This window comes from Monodelphis domestica, chromosome 3 (assembly GCF_027887165.1).
Source record: "Monodelphis domestica isolate mMonDom1 chromosome 3, mMonDom1.pri, whole genome shotgun sequence".
Lineage (NCBI taxonomy): Eukaryota > Metazoa > Chordata > Mammalia > Didelphimorphia > Didelphidae > Monodelphis > Monodelphis domestica.
Genome location: NC_077229.1, coordinates 292127892 through 292148057, shown reverse-complemented (window position 1 = coordinate 292148057; position 20166 = coordinate 292127892). Strand labels below are relative to the sequence as shown.

General features: G+C 33.9%; 1 protein-coding gene across 2 annotated transcripts in view; it reads right to left on the bottom strand.

The window, feature by feature from the left end:
* SPIDR (scaffold protein involved in DNA repair) overlaps positions 1-20166 on the bottom strand; it is a 627114-nt gene that overhangs the window by 439150 nt on the left and 167798 nt on the right. For both annotated transcript variants that reach the window (XM_016431530.2, XM_056823886.1), the window contains one exon: positions 7130-7389. In XM_016431530.2, the coding sequence (XP_016287016.2) occupies positions 7130-7389 (260 nt within the window). The remainder of the gene's footprint in view (positions 1-7129; positions 7390-20166) is intronic.

Here is a 20166-nt window from a genome sequence, read left to right as displayed (position 1 = left end):
ATAATCTCAGAGGGAAAGAACAATCAATAAGGGGGGCTGGGAAAGCTTCTTGGACAAGGTAGGATTTAAGCTGAGGAAAATAGGGAGCAGAGGAAGTGAGAAGGAAAATACAGAGAAGAGAATTTCAAGCACAAAGGACAGCTAGTAAAAACATATTGGTCTGGAGGACAGGAAAAGAAAGGAAGCCAGAGTCATGGGATTTTAGATTCCAAAGAGGGGAGTAATGTGTAAGACATCACGTCAAGTCAAGAAGCATTTATTAAGTGCTGACTATGTATCAGGTACTGGGCTGAAAGTTAGGAATACAAACATAAGCAGAAAGTATACGATAGTTTCTGCACTCATTAAGAGAGAACTTTCAAATGGGGAAAAGATAACACATAAAGTTATCCCAAGTGAGGGTATGGTAGAGAAAGCTTGGAGAGTCAGGAAAGAATGAAGACCTCCTTAAAATGGAGTTCCTGGGAAGAACGAGATAATCAGAGGAAGGGGCGACAGGGACAGACAGTATTTACAATATGAGAAATCAAGAAATAAAATGAACTTTCAAGGTAAGGAGATTTCTGTGGCATAATAAAACATTATACCAGAACTAGAGCTCAGTAGAGACTGAAAAGGTAGAAAAGGATCAAGTGATAAAGAATTTTCAATCAATCAATAAACATTTATTAAGAGCCTACTATGTAAGCAAGCACCATGTGAAGCCTTATAGATGCTAAAAGAGGCAAAATGCAGTTTTGTACAATATATTCCAAAAAAAAAGAAGTTGAATATTTTCCAAAATATTTATATCAGTGTTACTATAGTGTTAGGGAAGCACTTGAAACAGAGATAGTACCCACTGATTAATGGTTGAAAAAAGTGATATAACTATAATGGGATACTATTTTATATTATGAAATGAGAAATAGGGAAAAACATGGGAAGATTTATAAAGACTAATGCAGGGCAAAATATGCAGACCCAGAGGAACAATATAGATTATCAGAGCAATGTAAATGAAAAGATAAATAAAATGAATTAAAATTCAGAAAATGAAAAACCAGTGAAGGTACCAAGGAAAAGATAATGAACCAGCCTTTCTCTTGGCAGACAGCCAGAGCATTATTAGGGCAGAATAGTGTATATGTTATCAGATGTGGTCACTGTATTGAATTTTTTTTTTACTCATCTGTTCTCCTTTGTCACAAGAAGGGATTCAATGTAGAGTAGCTGTGTAAAATAATTATGACGTAAAGACAAAAAGGAACAATAAGATTATTTAAAAAGATTAATAATCAAAACCAGTGTCTTCACTTTTCTCCACATTGGTATTTTTTTTTCAGTGTCAAAGGCTGCCTTAAATAGGTCACATTAGTTTTTGTAACTGTCCTTTCATCTAATTTGACCTTTTCTTGAATTAGTCTATTATCTGACTAATTACAGAAAACTAATTGTGAAATGACTCCTATCCACATCAATAAGCAGATACTTCCTGTCCCTTAAGATATAGTTTATTTCATTTTGCATGAGGTTTTTGGGTATTTATCATGACTAGCACCAAAGGACTCTTCTAGGAAAAATTATTCATGAAATATGAAACTACATACAAACTATGACCTCTTTAATTTCTTAATTCCATATTATCCTTTCTTTTTTGCTATTCTATTCTGTAGCCACCAAATATTAAGGATGATGTTGAACTGGTTGAGAAAACCTTATCAGAATCTTTTTTTGTCATTTTAAATTTAATTTTAAATAATTTTCCGTGGTTACATGATTCATGTTATCTCTTTCCCCTCTTCTTTCCCCACTCCCAGAGTTGAGAAGCAATTCAACTGGGTTATACATATATTATCACTCAAAACCTATTTCCTTATTATTCATTTTTGTAATAGAGTAATCTTTTAAAAATCCAAATGCCAAATCATATATGCATACAAACAAGTGATAAATCATATGTTTCTTCTGGATTTGTACTCCCACAGATCTTTCTCATAAGTCCCTCAGAATTGTCCTGGATCATTGCATTGCTATTAATAGCAGTCAATTGCATTTGATCGTTCCATAATATTTCAGTTTACAATGTTCTCCTGCATCACTCTGCATCAGTTTAAGGAGGTCTTTCCAGTTCTTATATAAATCCATCGATTCATCATTCCTTATAATAAAAGATAGTATAGTACAGAACAATAGTATTCCATTACCATCATATATCACAATTTGTTCAGCCATTCCCCAAATGAAGGATATCTCCTCATATTCCAATTTTTTGCCACCACAAAAAGTCCAGCTATAAATATTTTTGTACAAACAGACCCCTTCCCCTCCCCCTTTTAAAAATCTCTTTCAGATACAAACCTAGCATTGGTATGGCTGGATCAAAGAGCATGCATTCTTTTAAAGCCCTTTGGTTATAATTCCAAATTTCCTTCAAGAATGGTTGTATCAATTCATAATTCCACCAGCAGTGTATTAAAAGTGTCCCAATTTTACCACATCTGCTCCAACATCTGTTATTTTCCTTTACTGTAATTTTGACAACTCTGCTAGGTATAAGGTGGTACCTCAGAATTGTTTTGATCTGTATTTCTCCAATCAGGAGGGATTTAGGACTTTTTTTTCACATAATTATTGATAGGGTTTTTATCAGAATCTTCATAAAATCTCTTTATTTCTTCATCCTCTACAATAAATATTGGCACACAAGCAGTAGTAATTAGCTTTACAGATTTTTTTTTACTTATGCTCATCATGCATCCTAAAAGATGAGAAGGCTAAACATCGCATTAAATTAATTTTTTGTTGTTGCTCTACATACACGAAACTACTTATATCAACTCTTTCATTTCTCTCTGAGGAGACCTATAAGCCATTGTTCAATTTCACTGAAACTCTTCATTTCTTCTGGTTTAACTGATAGTAAGAAAGTCATTACTGATAAGGTTCACTTCTTATAGAAATATCTCAACTTGCTGGTGTTTAGACAAGGATGCCACATTTAGAATACCAAAAGTTCTGTCTACATAGCCCAAATTATGGGAACATTCTTCTCCTTTCTACCCTCATCAGTACAGATTTGGAAGAGAGAAGAAAAAGATTGAGAGCTGTTTTGAACTTTTAAAAAATTTTGGTGAGTTACCATGTCCATATTTTGTGAATTGTTTCTCCATACCCAACTAGAAGAGGTTCTTGTTCTTGGCCATGCATCCTGTTACCAAAATTGTACTTGAAACCTTTCCAGCTCAAATGGCATAAACTTTGGGAAACTAAGTTGACCTAATCAAAAAGAAGTATTGGTCTGTTTCCTCCTCTGTAAAGTGGAAATAATAATAGTACTTAGGTTGTTGTGAGGACTACTGTGAAGATCAAATGAGTTAATATAATATATAAAGCATTTTGCAAACCTTAAGGAACCACATTAATGCTAACTATTATTATTATTATAAATCTGTTGAAGAACACACTCAAAATAAAACAAAGATATAGACAGCCAAAGAAAATCTGGAAACAAAATTAAAATAAAAGATCATTATCTATTTTCTACTTTCTTTTAGTATGCTTTTCACAAAGCTTTATTAGGAAATCCAATATTCCTACTATAAGCTAAGGGTTACCTTTTGTGGGTAGGAATAGAGAAGGTAAAGATAAAACAGAAAAACCAATTAAAGCATTTGTCCCATAAAATTTGAACAACTGAATAAAATTCTGTTAGGTGATTTTCTACACTTCTGGGTGTGTGCATTTAGATGTATTAAACAATCAGTGTATAAGTAAGTAACATAATACATATTTTATACTTACATATAGGCATGGAATACATCTTACAAAAAGCCTTAATACGGATAATGCCAAATTTCTCACTGACATATATATAAAGTGTGAAAGTGTCTGTGGTCAATGACCTATGAAACTACTGATATATTTTATAAGATTAACTAGTATTTATCCCGTAAAAGGCGTCACAATGGTAACACAATATCAATGTAGATACCTATCAACCATTTAATCAGCTCATCTGATCAATCAAAAGCCTGTATTGATAAACTGTATTATCATAATCTATGCCTACTTGAAAACTCATATCATACTTTAAAGTTTGTAAAGCACTTCACCCACAATACATCCTTTGAACCTCAGAACAACCTTGTGAAAGTGTGTTATAGACATTATCTCCATTTTACTTTAGGTACTTATCTATTGTCACACAACTAGGAACCTTTTGAATTGGTAACACATGCACAGCCCAAACTCCTTGAATGTTGTAGACATTTGACAAGTACATGCTGAATGAACACACCTACAGAGGAAACAACCCCGGAACAAAAATATAAAATATAATTACTTAGTCCAAATATAAATGTAAGGAAAGGAGGCTGTGTACCATCCCCAGCTCAGCTGATGAAGTAAAAAATGGTGAGACACTAGCATTCAGAGATCCCTTTACAAAATGTAAAAAATGTCAAATGTCAAAAAAAAATCAGAAAGTGTGTGATTGGCTAGCCTATAACTCTGTGGGCTTTAAATAACTATTTAATATTAGAATTATTAGGTATTAGAAAGAGCTCTTAAGATCCAGGGTCTGCTTAGGGGAGTTCAGCCTCGGAACAAGAGAAGAAATCGTCTTTGGGAGGGAAGAGAGGATTTTCCTCTCCTTTTCCTCCTCCCCCACAGTCATGGTATCTAGCAATTGAACTACTCACTCAAGGGAGATACCCAAAATCAAGCAGTGAGAGAATAAGCTAGACAGAGGTCAAAGCCCACTTGTGGGAAAAGAGATGCAAACTCCAGATGAACACCAGTAAAGACAGGTACTCACTTGAGGAAGGAACCAACTCCAAGGAGCAGGGTCTTTGCCAGCAGAAAAGAGAGCTCCACATGGAACCAAGAGAAACCAGTCCTGGAAATTTAAAGGTAAGCTAAGGAGAGGAAAAGATTCTAGAAACCCAGGGGAGCAACTTGACCAGCAAAGTGAGCTTTGTGAGAAGAGAAGTGGGCTCAAAATAGAAATCTAGGTAATGTATACGATGTTTGGAGTTATAGATTTAGATGTGGAAGCGACATCACAAATCAAGTCTGACCCTTTATTTAAAAATGGAGAAACTGAGCCCCCAAGGGTAGGGAGGAAGTTAAGTGATCCACCTAAAATAACACAGATAATAAAAGTGAGGAGGAGTTGGTATGGTAAAAGAAATAGAGAAGTTTGTAAGACAGTGGACAAGGAATAAATTAAATTTTAGATGTGTATGGTTTATCCAGATAGATATATACAGCAGGTAGTTGGCAATACAGGGCTAAAGTTTTAAAGAGAAATCAGGGTTGTAGATACAAATTTGGATATCATCTATATAAAGATGAAAACTGAACCCATGGGAGTTTATGAGATCACGATGGGAGGCAGTGTAGAGACAGAAGAGAAGAGATCTCAGGGCAAAGACATGGGGGACACCAATATTTGGGCATATCAAGATAAGTGATGATCCAGAGAGATCAAAGAGAGATTAAAGAATGATCAGAACAGTAGGCCAAGAATCACAAGGGAGTAATGTCACCAAAGACAATAAAGAAGGTCAAAAATGTCAAAAAGCAATAAAGACGTCAAGAGGGAAAACTGAGAAATGGTTACCAGGTTTAGCATCTAAGAGCTTTCACAGAGAAGTTTCAATAGTGAGATTTTCTAAAGACTGAAAGGGATTGGGAAATTGAGTGGGTGTGAAGGAAGTGAAGCAGCAAATGTAAAATAACTCTCTCTAGGAGTCAGTAAAACATCTTTCTAACAACACAATGAAATGGAGAGGACACAAATCATTATCATCAGTTAATAGAAGTGGAAACTGAGATTTATAGAGGTAAAGATGCCTGCTCAGGATCACAGAGTTAGTAAGTACCCCAGCTGGGAAATGAACTCAGTTCATCTGATTCTTCAGCCAGCACACATCTTCCATTATATTATGATGCCTCTCCGGAAGGGAGGTAAAGGGGAGCCCATGAAAGGTCTTTCAATACAGGAGTGGCATGAGCAGAGCAGATCTTGAAGGAGATCCTTTAGGTGACATTTCAGAGGATTAAATAGAGAAGAGACAAAATAGAAAAGGAAGACCAATTAGTAAGGTATTGAAATATTGTCTAGGCAAAAGGAGATTTGGGCATGAAGAAGAGAGACGAAGTTCAGTGAAAGAGATACTGAAAATAGGCAGAAAAGAAGGATTTTGCAAATGACTGGACTCAGAGGGTAAGAGAGGGGAAAGAGCCAAATATTATGTCAAGGAAGGTCATGAAAGAAATGGAGCATATATTAAATAGGACAGACAAATCAATAGTCTACAGCAACCTAGATTATTCAGTAAATCACAGTACAGTGCCTGGCACATAGCAGATGCTTCATAAGGGTTTGTTGACATGACTATAGTGAAATGTTTTTAAAGACTTATAAAAGGGGGCAGCCAAGTGGCTCAGTGGACTGAGAGCCAGACCTAAAGATAGGAGGTGCTAGGTTCAAATCTGGCCTCAGACACTTCCTAGCTGTGTAAACCTGGGCAAGTCACTTAATCCCCATTGCCCTTACCACTCTTCTGCCTTAGAATCATTTCAGAGTACTGATTCTAAGATAGAAGGTAAAGGTTTAAAAATAAAATAAAGACTTATAAAAGGCCCTTCATTTCACCATACTTCTTAGAAATGATGAAGAGCAGTAGAGAATATTTGTTTGAACACATTCTCTTATTAAGCTATTATCAAATGGTTAGACACAGTTTCTCTATACCAATTCATATCAGACAATTTTGAAACTGATCAACATGAGTTCATATGAATTCACATACCATTTGTTTTTGATAATGACCAATGGCAATGGTAATAACACTGAGAAGGAAAGATCAGAAAGACAGTAAGAAACCAGGAATAAACAGTGTCACTAAATCTAAAAGAGTACAAATGGTTAGTATTGAAATTATGAATGCTGAACTTGGAGAAATTCTTTTGCAGCATGAAGCCCTTTCTTAATTGCTTAGAAGCACTGAAATCTTTAAAATCTTGTTTTGCTACTTTAAAAGCAGACAACTAGGTTAGGGGAAAAAACACTAATATTTAAAAAATGTTTAAAATAGAAAAAACTACAAAAGTCAAATAATTTTAAAAGTCATAATTTTACCTTAATAGCTTCTTTTTATTTTTCTTTGCAGAATCTTCTGGAGTCCTAGGATTCTTATCTGTTTCTTTTTTGGGTGTATGCAAAAGGACCTGTGCAGATTTTATCCAGTCACTTGCAGGTCTTCCTTTGTCCTGTCCAATATCTAATTCAAAATTTAAGTGGTATTTGTGATCAAATTCTAAACTGGTGTGTAACACACTCTTCATGTCTTCTTCTTTTTCAACATCTGAGGAATATTCTAAAATTTCAGTTGTATTCATCTAGAGAAATGAAGAGAAATGCAACTACATTAAGAGATGACTTTACATATATATTCTAATATCTTTTAAAATGTTAACAATCTATTCAAAATAACATATTTTTCCATACCTTTACTGTCAACTTCTATTCAGAAGCAAAATGGCAATCAGATTTACCAAATAGTTCTATGGCATCACCAAGATATAAAGTAGACAACAGTATTCTAACTCAGATATTTTTGCTCTACAGTCTCATTAAGCTAAACTAGAGTTGTATTAATACATTATTAAATAAATTAAAAGATACACATTGTTTATGTTCAGGAAAAGAATGAGGGAATGCTACAGTTCCTGTATTCATAGATCTGAAAGGTAATTTCTTCTGTTCCTTTAACTTGTCTTTTTATATCTCGGTCACACATCTATTTGGAGTTTGTTTTGGTACATGGTATAAGATGTTGATCTAATCCAAATTTCTGTCAGACTTCTTTCCAGTTTTCCCAGGAGTGTTTGTCAACTAGTGAATCTTTTTTTCCAGTACCTAGAATACACTTTAGATTTTTGTTATTGTATGCTTTAAATAAGTTGATAACCTACTTGGCAAGTAGATATCTAAAGAGATGAGACTATTATAGGTTTTGGCTTACACTGAATATTGAACATTCAGTCATTAGCTGGGGTTTCAAGGAACTAAACGAAAAGTAGATTCTGGCTTCAAACAGTGAATGTGGGATATTAAGTCTGAAAAAATTGAGATATGATAGTTCCCATCAAATTGCAACGGGTTGTTAATGCAAAGCTGAGATTAAATATTTTATTATGAAAAGTTTTAATAATTAATAAATACCTTCTCTTCCCAAGTAAACCAACCCTAATGAGATTCTCAAGAAGCAGACAGAATTTTAATTTCTTAGCATAATGTAACTAAGATATTCTCTTATACTATTTTTGATAGCTATCATAAAGCAATTTAAGAAAATATAAATGAGTCACAGCCTCTTTGTCTAAAATGAATCTTGCTGTCTGAGCTTTGATTTCAAACACCCAATATAATATTTTTTACCAGAAAAGTATAAGATGGGATCATATTACCAATCCCAAAAGGAAAAAAAAGATTCTTTAATGTTTCTATTTGGTATTTTTCATCATTTTTGCCATTAATCCCTAAAAACATCAAGCTATACAAAAAACTCTATTCAACAGAAACAACTTTAGGCACTTTCTTTTATATTTGATCAAAATTATAGCCACAGAGGGCAGCCTCATGTAGCTCTTCCACTGTTTTTACTTATGATAATTTGTCCATAATAGAATAAAAACCCTATGAAGACATATGATAGATACTACCATTGATTTAACTTTGGTAGACATTCAGTAGGTACTCAATAAATGTATTGATAAATCTACTGAATAAATGCATAATTCCCAAGGCCAGTTAATTAAACATGATGAAACCAAGTTAAATAGAAATTCTTAGGATACTAGCAGAGATGAAAAAAGCTCCAGATGACTTTTATAGATCTGAGGAGTATGAGTGTGAGTAAGGGATAGTGTGTGTGTGTGTGTGTGTGTGTGTGTGTGTGTGAGTATGTGTGTGTGTGTGTGTGTGTGTGTGTTTTGGGAAGAGGCGGAGGAGAATGGATCAATAAGCATTTATAAAGCATTTACCATGTGCCAAGCATTGTGCTAGGTGCTGGAGATACAGAAAGAGTAATCAATAGTTATCTTCCCATATAATTATATACAAAATACATAGTAGGTAACAGTGGAGGTGAGAAGTGTCACTATCACCTGGAGGATCCAGAAAGACCTTTTGTAGAAAATTGCTGCTTGAGTTGAATTTTTAAGGAGACTAAAATTTCTGGGTGATGAAAGTAAGGAGGAAGTATATTCCAGATAAAGACATGGAGATGGGAGATGGAGCATGATGTGTGAGGAAAAGCACGAAGACCAATTTAGATGAACCATGTGTGTGTGTGTGATGGCAAGTAAGGTTTAATAAAGCTAGAAAGGTAGGTTAGAATGTGGTGTCAAACTCAAATACTAAATCCTACATAAGGATCCCTGCGAGTCTCATATTGACTTGGAAAACCATACATTAACCATTAACTATGTTATATTTTGTTTTATTTTGTTTTGTTAAATATTTGACAATTATATTTTAATGGTTCAGACAGCACTTATAAGCCACATGTTTGATATTTCTGGTTTAGAGTAAGGCTACACTGGACAAAATAGGGTTTTTTGGCCCTTTTGTCCTGCACCTTAAAATACCAAACAGGATAAGAAAAGACCTGGTTAGGTAGAGTTTGCAGATATTTGACTATATGTTTAATTCAATAATGCATCTCCTATATCAAAAATATATGTGAGAAAATAAAGCAATAGCATTTATTAAGCACCTACTATGTGTCAACCTTGGAAAGTCACTTAACCTCTCTGGGTCTCAGTTTCTTCATTTTGGAAAATGATCACATTCGACCAAATCAACTTCCAAAGGTCCCTTTCAATGAGAAATGTGATCCTGTGATTCACTGCTAATATTAGAGATATAGTACAAAAGTGAGCCAGTCTTTGTTCTCAAGGAGCTAACAGTATGGTAAAAAACTAAAGCCATACAAGGTGAGGTGGCTTACTCAAAGTCATGTAACTCAATAATGGAAGAGATAAAACTAGAATTCTGTACAGTAATGAGGGACATCAAACCAACTTGGGTAAGAATGAACTAGCCTAGAGTCTTGCAAATCTAATCAAAATTGAACAGAAGGAAAAAGGAGGAAAATTACTTATATATACCCACCAATCCAGATACTATAGAGATTGGCTACAAAACAGAGGAGTCATTGTAGAGGTGCTCAGAAATTCAAAAAAGGAATATATAAGAGAATTTTTTAAAAAGCCTCAGATACCTATGTACAAATTACAAAAGACATTCTAATGAGAAGGGGGGTTCTTTAAATGTAAAAGAAACTACTAGAAATATGCTAAGATAGAGTAAGATTAGAATACTGCTTTGGAAGGATTAATCTTATACAAAAAGAAAACAAAAGCTAAAGGTAGAAGATGATGAGGGCAGAAGAAGTATATTAATAAGATATTCTGATCTGAGAAAATCAAGGAACCAGAGAGAAAAAGGAGAAAAAGGAGAAAAAGGGTAGAGTTACCAACTGGTATTACTCATAGCTGGTCAGTTAGCCTTTTCACATGCTGTATTTGCCAAACTGTAAGTTAAATTTTTATAACTATTTGATATAACATACATTTAAAACATGAAAATACAAAAAACAACTCCATGCAATATCCATTATTTATGATCAAAGATTTAGAGCTGGAAAGGACTTTTTTACAGTTTTCAACAATGATTCTAAATTACGAAACATCTTCCTTGGGTTCAGTATAGGGAATATGCTAGCAAAAGGATTAAATTCAATAGGAACAACTTTTGTAATTTGGTTTTTGCCTTTTTACTAATTATTTTTATAAAGATAAGAAAGTATTATTAGTGAAAGACCAAAAAATTTTTAAACTGTCCCTAAATATTTGTTATCATAGTTGTTGTTCAGTGGTTCAGTTGTGTGTGACTAAAGATTTTCTTGACAAAGATACTAGAGTGGTTTACCATTTCCTTTCTTGATTGTGTCCCCATCATTTTAGAGGTGAAGAACTGAGGCAAATAAGAGTGTGATTTTCTCAGAGTCACACAGCTAGTAAGTGTCTAAGATTGGATTTGAATTCAGCACTTCCTGACACCAGGTCCTAGTATTATCTCAAATAAAAATTAACTTAAAAGTTTTATACCTAAAATAAAAAATAAAAATTCTAGGAAAAACTCAATTCAAGTACAACGTAAGCTCCTTTAATCCATAAACTGTTTCTCATTTTTGTCTTTGCATCCTCTTAAACCTAACTTGGGACTTTGCACATAGCAGAAATGTAATAAAGTCTTATGGAAAATGATTTATTTAAAATAACTAAAATTCATTTTTAATATTTTTATCATACTACACACATTAAAGTTCTATGGCTATCCTTAAAAATGTCAACTGATAACTATATATGTTTTTGGAAGAATATTTTATGTATCATTACCAACTTTCATTTGTCTATGTTGTCTTGATTTTAAAGATCAAAAAAAGTGAAGTATAGAGAAGTAAATTAACTTGCTTAAGGAAAATTTCAAAAGAAATGAATGAATGAATATAAAGACAATAGTAAGTGCTTACAATGTGCAAGGAATATCAATATCATTTAAAAGAAAACTTCACCTAATGCTGTGATGGGCCAATCACCAAACAAGATCACATAAAATTTTACAAATTGTATTGTAGAATTTGATGATAATGATAATAAATTGGAAAAAAACTTATAGATCACCTAGTCCAAGGTCACCATTTTACACATGAGTAAACAGAGGGGTAGAGACACAAAGTGATTCACTTTAGATCATACGAGTACATACTATTAGTAAGTACCAGCATTTAAATTCTGGTCTTCCAATTGTTGTATCCCCTATTAGGTTCCAAGATCTTTAAAAGTAGACTGTCCTTTACCTTTTTCATAACCATACTGTTTAGCATAGTGGTTAATCCTTAGTAAGTATTTAATAAATGTTTACTGACTAAGATCAAATGCAAAGAATGTCAGAAAGTAAAGTTTTCACATCATCAATTCTATAGACTTACTGTCACCTGCAAGAATCCAAAGTTAGCCTAATTTGTATTTCAAGAGAATGAAAATTACCCTTGCCAAAATCCAAACATAAATCTTCAAAATTTCAAAACATCAATTCTCTCATTCTATTCAGTATTACTTTTGTTCTTTAAACATCTTAGAAATCATAAAAAAATCACTAAAACTGTTTAGTAACCAACATTTATTGCATACCTACTATGTCCAAGGCACTCTGCTAGTTGCAATGGGAAATGAACTTAAGTCACAGACACAGTATGGTTCACAATTTAACTGGAAGAGTTGTTACATGTGAAAAGTGACCATACAAATGATTGGAACCAATAAAAGAACCCTATATGTGTTCAGAGGAAGGGGAGGTTCATTTTGAACCAGTATCATCTATGAAGGCTTCAGGGAAAAAGTGAGATGTAACACTTAGGGTTTACATATCAGAGTTTCAGGGTCCTTGGATAAGAGGGAAGAAAAATATTCTTTTTTAAAAAATATTCTTTATATATTATCCATGATACTTTTTAATAAAAATTTACTATATTCTACATTGTTTTAAATAACAAACTTCTCTCAGAAAGAAAGGATCACATTTTGAACATCAATATTCATAACTATTATTGTTTGGATTCCTGATATAGAATACAAATGTCTCCAAAAAACTGAAACTGAATATCATTGAACATATGGCAGGTATGGCTGGGCTGTATCATGTTGCAAATGGGGAATTCTACCTAAGGGAAGTGAAGGATATTATTAGAGAAGTCTAAAACATCCAAGAATATGGACTGGTTACATAACTGCTGACAGTTCAAGCATCCTACTGGATGCCTGCTATTAGAGGGAGAAGTTGAAGGATTTCCTAACTTCTTGAGTGGGCTCTCCATGGTGAATTCATGAAAGATCATGGATTGGAATCACTCAGAATGGAGGGTGATGGACAGATAGCTTTCTGCATTGTTGGGGGAAGAAAAAAACACAATGAATGAAATCACCAGTCAGCTAGAATACTGGAAAGGAAAATTAAGCAAAATTCATGACTTCAGGACTGTGAATTCTGGGGGTCTCCCAAAGTGAAGCTTATTGGTATTCTCTCAATGAGGAAATAAAAAACCTGTCATCCTGGAGAATTCAATACTTCTTGTGTGCCACCTTGATGCCAGAGTTCAAGCCTTCAACTTGAGTTTTCAAGTTCAGCTCTGCTATTCTATGCTAGTTTCTGAACCTGACTTTATACCAGTATCTATGCACTCCTTCTCTGACCCTTGGAGAATGCAGGGTCACCAGACTAGGAGAATGCAATCAACAGCCCTCAAGTTCTAATGAACAGAGAAATCCTATTTCCATTCTCTAAGTAATATGCTAGGATTAGAAGGTGAGAGTAGAAGTAGTGGGGGCCTATAGGATTGTCATCATTAACAGTTTAATGACAAATTTCTTTTAAATAAAAGTTTTCCAGCATGGAAAAAGAAGAGCTTTGCAGTTCCTGGTAACCTGCCCATTCCTACATAGTGACCTAACATAGCAGTGTAGTTTTTGCTCCTTGGAAATGTTGCCTCTTTCCTTAAATCACCATTACTATAAAAGGATTACTTGGAATGAATTATGGGTTTCTAGTACCAGATGAAGATTTGCTTTTTATTTTTCTTTGAAAATACTGTTATTTTTTCCAGTATTTTCCTCAACTTTTCTCTGAAAGTTAACCAAAGGATATCCAATGAAAGCTTTCAATAAGATGACTTATTCCAGTTGCAAGAGAGGGTTATACAAATAAAAATGGAAAAATAAACAAGCAGATTTGGGATTTAAAAAACTAAATTGGTAAAACATGTCAAAGGTATTCAAATGGTCAGTCTAAAAATAGAAAGTATACATATTGTCTGTCATTTTAACATAACTTGTTAATTTGTTTGGCAACAAGTTGGTCAGAAATTGTGAGTCAATGATCCTGAAGTTCATTCTATCCCCTTTTTTTTGACCTAAAGGTCTTTTATACAGATTTTCAAAGTTCCAAATGGCAATATTAAGGTATGAAGAAATGAGAAACCACATCAGCCCCTGTCTCTAGGACCTGCTTTAGTGATCATACAAATATAGTTCAAGTGTTTTCCCTAAACAACCCCTCAATACTATCCCTGGACCAGGAAGTGTTCAATCCTAACTATATTTCCAAATTCCAGTAAGACTTCTTGATGTATTCCAAAAATGACAGTTCTATCTTCCCAAACCAGAGGCATGAGCATAAATTCCTTTATCTAGCAAGCATTTAGTGAATTAGATGAAGATCATTATAATAAGTGCTATGTAAGTTAATATAGTAATAAATGCAAGGTAAAATTGTATCACTGTCTTTCACCCTTAAAGGATCTTACAATTTAATATAGGACAAGTTGAGACTAAATATACACAAAAATATTTACACTACAAGGGAAAATATGATACCATGTTACAGCAATAGATCAGGAACTGTTACAATTTTTTTGTTGTTGCTTTTCTTTTTCCAGTGCCAGGAACTGTGCGAGGCATTAGAGAAATAATTGCAAAAAATTAAACAATTACTGCTCTTGGGGCAGATAACACATATATTTATGTATATGTGTATGTTTGCATGTAGGTATAGATATGTATAGATAGCATGGGTATATATAATTATACATATCTTATTCTGTGTATATATATATATATACATGTGGGCACAAATGGATACAGAATCTATAATATAAATATATATAAGCTATAGAGATAAATATATTAATATTTTACATGCAAAATAAGTATATATAGTACCTGGAACAGACCACCTTTCTATGAAGCACTGAAGACAAGTTCACTTCACCTCTAGCCTCATTTCTCACTCTTCAGAATTCTCTACCTCTCACTAGCAATTTTATCACCCTGAAGGTGCCTCTACTCTGTGGCTGCCCACTGGTTATCTTTCATTTCTATATGAGATCAGTCCTTTTTCACTCATATATTTTTATGACATCTTTTTACTCTGATTCTTCACTATTCATTGCTTATAAGGTATTACAGCCTTCTCACAACTACGATGTGGTTCTCCATTACATTTAAATGGAAAACCTATAAGGTTCATTCATCCAAATATAAATGTTACACAAAAATACACAAAAACTATAAATAAGCAATGCAATGAGAAGAGTGGACTAAACTGTCTTTGGGAAACTGCAAAGTTCTTTACCAACTCTGAACCTCTCAAAAATAAAGGCTTGTTGGGTTTTTTTTTGACCCAACAGCTTAATATTAATATTTTTATATGGTTGTTGTATGACTATGAGTTGTCCAGTGCACAGTATGTAAATAACTAGAAATTAATCTTCTCCAGAGAAACAAAGTACAACTATTTAAAAAACTCTCCTCCATGAAATACAATTATATAGTCTCAGAAAATATTACCATCCCATCAGGTCAAATAAAAAAGGACTTAAGTGCCTACTATATTCCAGGCACTTTATTAAACACTGAGATACAAAGACGAAGAATGAAATAATTCTTATGCTGAAGAAGCTTTCAACCTTCAAGAGAAACAAAAATTACATATATAAATAACCAAGAATAATGAGAGTATAATACAAATAATATAAATAGTCCAGTTCAAGACAAGGTAGTTTGGGAGGCAAGGAGATCTGGGATAGATCAAGGAAAATTTCATATGGAATGTGGGGTTTGAGTTGAGCAATGAAGAAAACGAGGGGTGCAATGAGGGAGGAGAAGTACATCCAAGCCATTGTGGAAGGCCAGTAGAAAGGCAGAAAGATGTCATGTACAAAAAACAGAGAACATCAACTTTGGCTAGAATGCAGAATATAGAAGGAATAATAATACAGAGTGACACTGGAAAGACAGATTAGGATAGGCTGTGAAGGGCTATAAAAGTGATACAGAGGGGTTTAAATTTTAACTTAGAGGTAAAAAAAGCAACTTGGAATTTTTTGAGTGAAAATTACTTTAGCAGCTGGGTAGAAGATTGGCTAGAGCAGCTGGATGGTGCAGTGGATAAAGCTCTGAGCCTGGAGTCAGGAAGATCAGAGTTCAAATCAGGTTTTATATACTAACAAGTTCCATGATACTGGAGAAGTCACTTAATCCCTATTTGCCCCAGTTTCTCATCTGGAAAATGGGGATACAATGGAGAAGGAAATAACAAACCTCTCAAGAATCTTTGCCAAGAAATTCCCTTGGATAAAGTCCATGGAATTTCTTAGAATTGGACACAATCCAACAGCAATAATAAGATGGACTGTAGCAGGGAAATACAAGGAAGATCAATTGTGCCAAATGTAATTTTTAAGTTGAAAAATAATGAGAGCAAAGGTTCTTGACTTTTTTTTTCATGGAACCCTTTGGTACTCTGGTGCAGTCTATAGACCTTTACTCAGGATAATATTTTTAAATAAAGGAAATACTAAATTTCTGTTAGTGTTCAATGAAAATTAAAATGGATGTTTTCCCATCCATATTCAGATACTGAGGAAAATGGCCATGACCAGGATCCTGGGCCAGCAGCAATTGCTTCTGTATAATGACAGGTTCCAGGGACCTAAGTTTTCTGATTACAAGTCTCAGTGCCCTTTCTTTTCCACTATAACACCATCAAATAGGTAATCAATTTTCCTAAGACATTACCTCATTTACAGCTCCTTAACCTGGTCACAGAACATGGGGACCAATGGAAAAAGGCAAAATATGAAAATTCAGGAATGGGTGTTATTGGGATGGCCACAGCAGGTTGACTATATAGCATGGAATCAGACTGTATGCCCACTGAAATTCCCATTGAAACAAGTGTCCCAAATCAACTTCCAAATGAAAGTTCAAGTGTAGCTAAAATGCCCTTATTCTGGAAATCTTTTGCTACAACACATAAAATTATCACCTCTTCCTTAGCAATTTATCACTCACTTGTAATCATCAACAGTAGTATATTACATAGACTGCATTAAAGGAAGTTCAATTTGGGTATAAGCCAAGAGGTACATAAGGAAAAGGTACAAGAGGTACATGAAAACAGACTACAAATCCTTCATCATGCATATGTGACCTTATTTAGCTAATAATATTTCAACCTTCATTTAATACATATTAACAAATAATGCATACTCAAGGCAGTCAAGCAGTGCTAGCTGGACTAAATTTGATCATCAGGCTACTTTGGCTCCAACAAAACACTACATACAGCATGAGCACTGATGTAACAAGAGTCAGTCCTCACTTTTGCCCTGAGTTCCACCAGAAAGGTTAAGTAATGGTCCCTGGCAGGCTTAAGGTACTGGCAGATCTAAAGCAGAGTCTGGGAGAAGGAAAAAAAGAAACATGGAAGGACAAATGGAGAAGAAAGGAGGGAGCTGAAAAAAAGATGAAAAATATTTTTCATATCATATTAGTCTAGATATAAACCACTAAAATAAGGTCTCTTTGTAGAGACAGAATACAAAAGAATACACACATACAAATAGATATGCATTACAAAAAATATCATGCATCAAAATCAGATTCTGTACAAGTTAGATTTGAAAAAAAAGGTACAGATACATTAAAATTCATATAGTAATGGATTCCATTTATACATTGCTTTGAAGTTTGTGAAATGCTTTCCTTCAAACAATCTATCTTCAGTTTTTAAATGCAGAAAATGAAGATCAGGGAAATTAAATCGCTTTACCCAATTACCTAACTACTAATGCTACACAGCTGTGATGTGAAGCCAGTTTTTCCAACTTCAGATTCAGTGCTCAATTATGCCTACTAATGGAGAAGAGTATATTTGCCACTTATTTGCTCCAGGTGCCTCTAAACAGCACCTAACAAAGGACTTGGTTGAAACCTTGGTTTTAATCTTCCTTTGGCTATTCCCTCTGAGACTTCAGACAAACCTAATGTCTCTAGTTCCTATTGTCCTGATGTGTGAAAGGAGGTATGTGTTGAAGAAGGTCATGCCTAAGGTACCTTCTATCTCTAGATTCTAAAATGTAGGTTGCTGACTATGTTGGATTATTGTTCAGTTAAGTACAATACATCCCAATCTTCCTCTTTCTGTCTCTGTCTCACACACATATACAGAGAAATTCTTCTTGTTCGGTCGTTTTGGCTATGCCCAAGTCTTTATGATTCCACAGGATTTTCCTGGAAAAGCTAGTGGAGTAGTTTGCCATTTCCTTCTCCAGCTCATTTGACAGATGAGGAAAAAGGGTCAGAAACTATTAAGTGGCTTGCCCAGGGTCACACAACTAGGAAGTTTTTGAGGCCAGATTTGAACTCAGGCAGATAACTCTTCTTGACTTCAGGCCTGAGATTCTACCCACTATGCCTCTTGGCTGGAATTCTTAACACTATTCATTTCTGGACTAACACACTTAAATAGACCCAAGATGGAGTAATTCTCTTTTCCCAAGCTTCTAAAATTTCTTGAAAAGCATTAAAGTAATATGAATGCTGGATATAAGTAATCTATTCTTTAATAAGTATTCTTAGAGGTTACTTTGCTAATCCAGACTATTTTATTTTCCAGAAGTACTCAGAACAAACTAATAGAAGAAGCTATCCTGAATGAAGGATAAATAAAACCTTTATTATGTTAGAAATTCATTCTACCATTTTATTATCACCATGACAAAGAACATTAATAAAATTTATATTGAGGTAGCAATTATAAATTCTCATGACTAAAAACCTGTCACTTAGGGTAGCAGAAGGCATATCTACTGAGTCAAGAATAAAGCTTCAAAATTAAGAAAAAACCTATGGGTAGAGCTAACTGCAATGACAAATGGCATAATGAAACATGAAATATACAGTGTCTTATGTATTCAGACCTGAAAGCTTTTAATCCTTAAAATTTATAGAAAGATGAATTCAAAGGTTATATTCAGGGCAACAGTACAATACAGCATAATATAATAAATGATCCCTTCACTTTGAAATCTTACTTTTCTGCCTACAGGTCCTTGTTTTAAGCTAAACAAACATCATTTACCATGAACTGCACACATTCAGGTGTTAACACAGAACAGGAGAAAAGTAACCAAAGATAAGATACTAAAACACTCTATAATTATGAGGGCCATTCAGGTGGGGGGAAAAAAGTTAAATAATATTTTATATATCTCAGATTTCAGGGAAAACTACTAGTATTATAACTTTAGTTTTATAAATACATCCTAGGAGAGTCAGTGTCTCAGTTGCAGGACTTGTGATTGAGAGCTTATAAAACTAGTGCCCCCCAATGTTACATCTGGGTGTTGGCTTATGCTGACTCAGAACTTATTCTCTCTACCACATTCTGAAGAAGGGTGTTTTTTCTTAAAGACCTTCTAACCAATTTGTGACCAGGCCCAAACCTGCAGAGCTTGTAAGATCTGATGAGATCATAGAGAATGGGACTATGGCAGTGTTCATTTATATATTACTACTAGGTTCTTATACCAAGTAATTTCAGTCATCACCACAAAGAATTAAAGTCAATCTTACCTGCTTTTATGAAACAAAGCCTTTGAAACATATAAAAATAAGTAAGGAAATATTATTTATAAAGCATAAAATATTATGTTATTTCATGGTATGCATAACAAGGAAATTATCATTACATCCAAAAACTCTGCTCAAAAGTAAAACAAATGGAAGACAATAGACAGGCACAGTTGTCAAATAGTTTGCTTCTCTATTGCCTCCTAAACTACTCCTAATTCTGAAATTGAACCCTATCAAGTCTTACCTCAGTTTCTATTTCCCTAAACACCAAAATGTTGCCTTAATAATAATAATATTCTTAGGGTATATTGAGCCCCTTGAAAGAAAGATACTGACAACAAAAACTCAGTCTCAACTCTCTACAGGACTCAATTTATTATAGCAAGGAGTACTGGCAAAACTGCTGAAATGAGAATTAACAAAAAGAACTGTTCCTATACAGCTTATGGCAAGATATCTTTGGAGAGATATTTGGAAGCAATACTTCCAATACAATACAATACAATACAATACAATACAATACAATACAATACAATACAATACAATACAATACAATACAATACAAAGCAATACAAACACTGTGTATCACCTTAAAAAAAAAAAAGACAAGACACTCCATTCTTCATTTAAAAT